Source organism: Phyllopteryx taeniolatus, chromosome 13 (genome assembly GCF_024500385.1).
Source record: "Phyllopteryx taeniolatus isolate TA_2022b chromosome 13, UOR_Ptae_1.2, whole genome shotgun sequence".
In the NCBI taxonomy this organism is placed as follows: domain Eukaryota; kingdom Metazoa; phylum Chordata; class Actinopteri; order Syngnathiformes; family Syngnathidae; genus Phyllopteryx; species Phyllopteryx taeniolatus.
This window is the reverse complement of record NC_084514.1, coordinates 17,229,882-17,238,236: the sequence shown is the minus strand read 5'-3', so window position 1 is coordinate 17,238,236 and position 8,355 is coordinate 17,229,882. Positions and strand designations below refer to the sequence as shown.

The 8,355-nt window shown below is 50.9% G+C and overlaps 1 protein-coding gene across 1 annotated transcript; it reads right to left on the bottom strand.

Annotated features, from left to right (window-relative positions):
• Positions 1-849: 849 nt before the first annotated feature.
• aldh5a1 (aldehyde dehydrogenase 5 family, member A1 (succinate-semialdehyde dehydrogenase)) lies at positions 850-8,236 on the bottom strand. The gene is made up of 11 exons (XM_061794585.1): positions 7,931-8,236; positions 6,975-7,283; positions 5,646-5,729; positions 5,273-5,443; positions 5,073-5,189; positions 4,811-4,954; positions 4,579-4,722; positions 4,319-4,477; positions 3,231-3,394; positions 2,853-2,911; positions 850-2,171 (listed from the first exon to the last, which is right to left on the bottom strand). Exons 2-11 carry the CDS (start codon positions 7,254-7,256, stop codon positions 1,936-1,938), a joined length of 1,560 nt encoding a protein of 519 aa, XP_061650569.1. The 5' UTR covers positions 7,257-7,283; positions 7,931-8,236; the 3' UTR covers positions 850-1,935.
• Between the last annotated feature and the right edge of the window lie 119 nt (positions 8,237-8,355).

The following is an 8,355-nucleotide window of genomic DNA, read 5'->3' as shown; positions in this document are numbered from 1 at the left end:
CAATTTTCGCCGTTCTACTCCTTCCATATACGCCCACCAATTCAAACCATTCCAACATTCGTTCATTTATTTTTATTCATGGGACAAATAAGGTTTTTGGAATCTAAATTGCAAAATATTCAGCTCATTCGGAACTATTGTTCACAGCCGTAAAAGATTCATCCCACACGAAATTGAATTTTCCAGATTTAACTCAGCCTTCCGTAGTTCACAACTTGTTCATCCGATTCCAACTTCAAACTGTTCAGCTCATTCAGGACATCTTAGGAAGTATCCATCCATCCATTTTCCTCCGCTTACCCGAGGTCGGGTTGCGGGGGCAGTAGCTTTAGCAGGGATGCCCAGACTTCCCTCTCCCAAGCCACTTCATCCAGCTCTTCCGGGGGGATCCTGAGGCGTTCCCGGGCCAGCCGAAGGACGTAGTCTCTCCGGCGTGTCCCGGGTCGTCCCCAGGGTCTCCTCTCGGCGGGACGTGCCCGGAACACCTCACCGGAGAGGCGTCCGGGAGGCATCCGAATCAGATGCCCCGGCCACCTCATCTGGCTCCTCTCGATGCAGCGGCTCTACTCTGAGATCTTCCCGGATGACCGAGCTTCTCACCCTATCTCTAAGGGAGAGCCCGGACACTCTGCGGAGGAAACTCATTTCGGCCGCTTGTATCCCGGATCTCGTTCACACACACACACACACACACACACACAGCGCCTGAAATAAGTATTTCACACGTCACCATTTTTCTCATTCAATATAGTTCCAAAGGTTCTATTGACAATGAATCCATGCATACAAAGAAAGTAGAATAAGCTCAGAAATAAAGTTGTAATAATGTGAAATGACACAGGGAAAAAGTATTGAACACGCCAACTGGTATTTATTTCATACTTTGTACAAAAGCCTTTGTTTGCAAGGACACCAGGTTAAACTCCTCCCCGACATACAAACATCTTAAACAGTTGAGATGGTTAGGCAACATACTTCATTGACACCAATTGCGTCTTTCCTATTAGCCAGGGCTTTGGCACCATCTTAGGGAAGTACAGAAAGACAAATCTCAGCATAGCTTTCACAGGGAAAAAACGTGAATTCGTCATTTGTGAATAGTGAACCGCGAATAGGCAAAGCTTCACTGTAATATCTGTGTGCGCGCGCAGGGGGAGCCGCTACTCGATCCTGCGCAACGCAGACGAGCAGGCGAGGATGGAGCTGCGTGCCAAATTCACTCAGCGTTAACACGTTAGCTGGCGTTCATCTGTCGACGGACGCGTTTTGCGTTTGGTGCGGCACGCAACGCAACTCGGCGCTCACCATATCAGAGTCGGAGCGGGACAGCGACGGGAAGACGGGTGCCGGACACACATCCCGAGCAGAATTCCCGACCGCGACGGAGGCGCTTTGTGACCGTCTTTTATTTTGCCAATGACCCCGCAGACATTTGACTTTCAAAGACTGGCTCAGAGGCAGTGATGTGCTGATTGTGTGAAATATTTTAGTTTATTCATCTCTTGTAAGACAACAAAAAAAGTTATTTGGCAAATGACAACGACAAAGTATTTGAGATTTAGGATGGATAAAAATACAAGACATCATGTGATCATCATGAAGCTGATGTTAACGAAGACGTTGTCAAATATGACATTATTAATACGACATGCGTACATGAATATAAACAAACATCTAGATGCCATTTGATGCTTCTCATTTTTCTCATTGTGCTTTTTATTCAGTTGACATAAAAGAGATCTTCCAATCATAGATTGGCAATATTTTATTAATGAAGTAATTCATAAATTAATGAGCAACAAATCAACTGTCAATAGTCAATTCAAACGATGCTAAGCTAACTAGCATGCTAAAGGGCAGAATTGCCCATAGGAACTAGGAACACGAGCTAATTAGCATTAGCTCGTCCAATCACAGAAAGTCCATTACGGCATATTATTTGGCGCTCCCGTTAGCGCCCGTTAGCTCAAGGCCACCCATGCAGACGTACTTGACGTGCAGGTACTCATCCACGCCGTACTTGGAGCCCTCCCGACCCAGACCAGACTCCTTGACGCCCCCGAAGGTGGCCTCGGGGGTGGAGAGGAGGCCCTCGTTGACCCCCACCAGACCCACCTCCAAAGCCTCGGCCACTCGCCAGATCTGAGACACGTCCGACGAGTAGAAGTAACCTAGGGCAAGCGGCGACCAATCAGCACACAAACAGGTTACGCCCAACTAAAACTAGTCAAGTACTGCGATAAAGCCAGTGGAAGACTGGACAAGAAGGAAACTAGGATGGACAAGACCAAACTGAAAACTGGACTGGAACAAACAGAGTACTGGAAAAGACTTGAAAAGAACTGGACTAGACTTGTCTGAAAAGAGCTGATCTCTAACAGACAGAATAATGCTAGAACTGAATTAGATTAGACATGTACTTGATTAGAACTAGTCTAGAACTGAGCTCGGAAAGCAAAATAACATGACTAGACTAGAACAGAGAAATCAACTAGAGTGGACTGGAATTTGAAAAGTACTGGACTAGAAATTACCAAATAAAAAGCTGGGCTAGACCTAGAAGTGGACTGGACTGGTCTAAAACCCTACTCGACCCGACGAGGACTGGACTAAAGCCCGTAAAAGACTGGACAAGATGTGAACTGGGCTTGACTAGACTGAAATAGAACTGGGCAAGCGGTGGACTGGAATAAAACTGGACTAGACAATGTTACTGTAGAATTGAAGTGTACACTATTATACCATCACATCGAGGTCAAATCGAATCCACTGTAATACAACTAGATGACAACGGGACTGAAAGTTGACTAGAAGTGAGCGAATACCAGTCAAGAGCAGTTTTGGATGCTCACCTGCCAGGCCCACTCGGGACGCGTTGGCGATGGCGAGCGCTTCCCGCTCCGTGTCGAACCTGCGCGGGAGAGCACAGTACGTTTCCGGATTCTTCATTATCATCATGACTGATTGCAGGAAATACGGCATCCCCCCCAGACGCCCCGGAGGTGTTCTGGCATGTCGGCACGTCCCGCTGGGAGGAGGCCTCACGGAAGACCCACGGGCTGACGGCCTCAGACGCCCTCGTGGACAAACTGGCTGGCGAGAAGGAAGTCCGGGCTACCCCGCTTAGCCCGCCGCCCCCCGCGACCCCACCCCGGATAAGCGGAAGACAGACAGACAGAACTATGGGACACGCTGTGGTGGGCGGCGGGGTCACGGGGGACTCCGCTCACCTGACGACAGGCACCAGGGGCCCGAAGGTTTCCTCTCGCATGCACAACATGTCGGCGCTGACGTCCGCCAGCAACGTGGGCGCCACAAAGGAGCCGTGAAGACGTTTTCCGCCCCGCAGGAGTCGGGCCCCCCGAGAAAGGGCGTCCTCCATCTGGTGGACCACCTGGTGTGTGGAGGTCAAGCCAGGGTGTCAGGATAAATAAAAAAATGACGAGACTAAGACCTGGTTTATCGCAGGGGTTCAATTCCAGACCACCATATACATTTTAAAGTTTCATGCTTATATTGCCATGCCATCATAGAATAGGGGTTATGGTAATCTGGGACTTTGGGTATGAAATTCCATGCCATGTCATGTGTAAACGTGTGCTGGTGTGACAAGTAAACGGAATCCTTGAATATACATTTGAGGTGCAGGTATTGTTTTTGTCTACTTGGGGTCACCATCCACACATTCTGCACTACAGTAACTATGACTCGGAATGTGCGTATGCCTTTAAAAGGCGGGAAGTAACCTTAACCCTAACCCAATGAGAACGTACCCTTGGGCGGCTATTTCCTGGCGATAGCGTTAGCCGCTGTGGTGTTCAGTGACGGCGTCAGTTGAGGCTACCGGCAGATGTGCTATAAATGTGCTTTTGATTACGGTATTTTGTTACCGTTTGTATAATGAAGCGAGTGAAAGCGCACCCACAGCGGTTTCCATCCTCCCTCTAGCCAAACCACCCGTTATGATTGCAATTTATTAGAAACAGCGGTGGCAGGCTACATTCAATTAGCCGACGATGTTTACTTTACAAGGAACGTGAAGTTGAACTGTACTGCACTGTACTGTACAATAAAATTTGTATTTATTTTTTTTAAATTGATGCACTGAGCCGCAAAATAGGTGAAAAAACCCGATATAGCGAGGGAAGACTGCACAATGAATGAATAGCCGGCTGGGCGTCACTGGTGGGACCTTGTCCACCGCCCTGCGCAGTGGCCGGCTGGCCGCCTGGCCGCCCGTGTCCCACTCTCAGTCAGCTGTCGCTTCACAGCAGTTTCCGCTTTCTACACAAAGGTGTAGCGTAACTAACTAACTGACCTTGTCTGCCGCCCTGCTGTTGATGAGCGGTCCCTGCGTGGTGGCCGGCTCGCTGCCGTGTCCCACTTTGAGCTCTCGGTCCATGGCGGCGCCCAACTCGGCCACGAAGCTGTCGTAGATGCCGCTCTGCACCAGGAAACGGTTGGAACACACGCACGTCTGAACACAAACGACAACAAAACATCATGGCCGCTACTGCGTCACCACACGTCCCCTTTTGTGTCCACCAGTCTGTGAAGACGGTTTGGCATTACGCTCACCTGTCCCGAGTTCCTGAACTTTGAGGCCATGGCTCCTTGCACCGCCTTGTCCACGTCGGCGCTGTCAAACACAATGAAAGGGGCGTGGCCTCCCAGCTCCATGGAGACTTTCTTGACGGTGTCGGCGGCCATTTTCAGCAAAACCTGCCAACGCAGCGCTCGTTTACGTCGGCATGCTAGCACGACGAGAACGGACAGACCCACGGCCCCCCCGGGTCCGTTGTGGCCTTGCCTTGCCGGTGGCAGTGGAGCCCGTGAAGGAGATCTTGGCCACCAGGGGGTCGGTGCACAGGACGCGCCCCACCGAGGGAGTCTGCTCCCTGGAGCTCGGCACCACGTTGAAGACGCCGGCGGGGACGCCGGCCCGGGATGACAGCTAACGAGATGTAACATCATACAACAACGTGAGAACTAAGACAGACCCGAGTAGTGACTAGAAACACTAGACTAGGCTAGGTGTGTGTCAAACTTCTCGTTTGTCGTGCAATTGTGACCTCTGCCAGGGCGAGCGCCGAAAGGGGCGTGTCCTCGGCCGGTTTGACCACGGCAGTACATCCTGCGGCCAGCGCGGCGCCGACCTTCCTGGTGATCATGGCGCTCGGGAAGTTCCACTGCAACACGAACGCACAACACGACGTCGACATCGCAACTTAGCCTAGCCGCGCCTAGCCGAGCGCTCTTGTTGGCCACTCACCGGCGTGATGACGGAGGCCACGCCCACCGGCTGCTTGAGGAGGAGGATCCTGCGGTCCTTGAAGGGCGACGGCACCACGTCGCCGTACACCCGACGCGCCTCCTCGGAAAACCAGTCCAGGAAGGAGGCCGAGTAGGCGATCTCGGCCATCGACTCTTTCATGGGTTTGCCCTGAACAAGCACGCATTGATGTTTACATCACGCTAACATCATAGCTATGTCATGCTAACAACAAGGTAATATTACGCTAATATTAAGTATATCTAAATATTCCGAAACACTTGACATCACACCGTCATGCTAACGCCATACTAATGTCCAATACCAACATCATGTTAACGCCACGCTAACAATAACGACGGGTAACACTCACGCTTTCAAAGGTGACGATCTTGGCAAGGTCCTCTTTGTGCTCGCTCATCAGGTCGGCCCACCTCCTCAGCAGGGTGCTGCGCTCCTATGGCAACCAATCACAATATACATGCTGTCCATCCATTTTATTTAGTTCACACGGGCATGCCATTGACGGTCTGACCAAGTGCAACACGGACTACATGAACTTCTGTGTGGAAAACATAGCGCCATCCAGACTAGTGTTCCCCTCACAAACCTTGGCTGACCCCTGAAGAGCTTCTTCATCTCAGGGGACAAACAAGCTACAATGGGAGCTCAAGTCTTACATCACGAAGTCCAAAAAGGACAACAACGACGACGAAACCAAAACCCTGGTTTTGAAAACCCTGGCGACGGAAGAATTGCCAGGGGTGTGTGGAGAGCTCTTAAAACACATCCCGGATATCATGACAACATGATAAGAGTGGGGATGGACAAGCAGGACTGGGCCAATGATAAAACCAGTTTTTCCATAGATTTCAATCCCAATCAACTCGTTCCCTCAGCTATACCCCTCCCCCCCGGGGGCGCCATCCAGGGGGCAGCCCCTACGAATTTGTCGGCCGACCCGCTCGCCGGGCGGTGAACTCAGGATTGCCCCCAACCGGGCGGGCCCCTGGCCTTCTCTTGGTCTCTTCATGGCAGGTTAAGAGGGAGCTCAGGAACACAACGATCAGGAAAGCTTTGGGAGCAGACTCCATTTGCGCCAGGGTGCTAAGGGAGCGTGTCCGGTACATTCTTAACCTGAGCCTCAGTCTGGAAAAGGTCCCAACCTTTGGAAGACTTCCTGTCGGGCCGGTTTCCAAAACAGCCCATCCTAATGAGCCGGGACACTACAGACCGGTCGCCCTGACCCCCCACGGAGGGTTTTATATAGTTCACTCGAAGAGTCTCGTCGCGAATGACTCCAGACTGAAATTTTTCGGGATCCATCACGTGATTGGGCAGGAGCGGGAGCGAAGGTCATCGGGAGAGGGAACTATGTCAACTGTGTCCAAGTCACCGGGAACGGACGGTAGCGGAAACCGTGACGCACTTAGGTTTGATTTGAACTTGAATCAAACCGATATGTGATCATCGAGCTGAACTTTGCACTCTCGTTGTGGGAGTGAGCGGGAGTCGACGTCCACTCCCGCGTCAGCCCCCATTTCCAACGCGGTGCAATCGTTTTTGGAAGTGGGAGTGAGCGGGGGACACATCGTCTTCGTCATCATCATGATCATCGTCATCATCATGATCATCATCATCATCGTCATCATCATCATCGTCATCATCATCATCATCATCATCATCATCCTCATCGTCTCACCTTGGCCGTGACGTCCTTCCATTGGTGGAAAGCCTCGTGAGCCGCGTCCACGGCCTGCTTGGCCTCTTCCGGCCCGCAGTCGGACACTCGCGCGATCTCGGTCCCGGTGGCCGGGTCCACAACCGGGAAGTCGCCTGGCGCGCGCACCCAGCGGCCTCCCACGTAGCCGCGCGTGCGCACCAACGGCGCGCTCGCGTCCAGGCTGAAGCCGCGCCGCGGGAGCGCGACCCGAATGCGCCGCAGCAGCAGCGCCGTCGACGTCGTCGTCGTCGCCGCCGCCATCGTCGTACCTGGGGTGCTTCCGGTCGGCTGGAACCAGTCGTCGTGGTCACGTGACCACGTGCTTGTCGCACATGCGCACAACCGACACGGGCGCTTCTTTGCAAGATTACGCAAGTTTTATTGTGCACTTGACACACACAATCAATACTAACTAAAACAAGAAAGCGGAGCAAGTGATGGGAACTATGCAATTCCATTCTGAACATTAAGCTCATTAAACTGCAATCGAATAAATAAACAAGACCACCAGGGAGCGTCTGCAGTACTCGTAACTCCAGGAAACTTCAAAGTTGGGAGACTAAAGCAGAAATTCACTACAAGAACTTTTGCTTACTAGCAAACTTGAATCTAGTTACGAACAAAACATTCGAGCAACATCCTGACTAAAACAAGCAAGTACACTCGCAGTACCTTGATTTTCCATTAACGAGCCGTCGCTTTGTCCATTTTTTTATTTTTTGCTTTGTAAGCTTTGTAACTTTGACTTTACAAGTGAACTTGAAAAAAATCCCTGTAATGGGAGTCTGCTTTTATAGTCACGCAGTAACTTTCATCAAATTACTTTCGACTCCCACCTTGTTTCCAATTTGTCAGCTTTCCATGGATATTTGCAAATTCTTGCAGTGTATCAGCATAATCCTTTTCATACGTACGGGATTGCAGGTTTGGCCTACCTTTTCTGCTGGATCAATACTGCTCGCGGCCTTCTCGGAGTCTTTGAAGTCCCAAACAAAAGGAAGCTCTTCAATCGAGCAAAGTGCGGGCGAACATGCGACAAGCCCTCGTCACATTTTAACCCTTGGAAATACAAAAGCGGAGACCGTAGGTCACAGTGTTTTATTTGGAAAGATTGGCGTGACCTTCAGACCGTCGCCACGGTGACGGACGCACAATAACTCCACCAGATAAGAATTTGGGAACGCAGCGACTGGGATCGGAATCGCTCCCGACTGCCCAATTGCTACGAAGGATTTTCTTTTGCACTGAACTAGTTGGTTGACTCCAAGGCTGAAACAATTAGCTTAATAGTCCCGAATCACTCGAAGGGATTTGAATATAGAGAACTCGTGTTTAAAGCCCACCAAATCATAATTGTAAT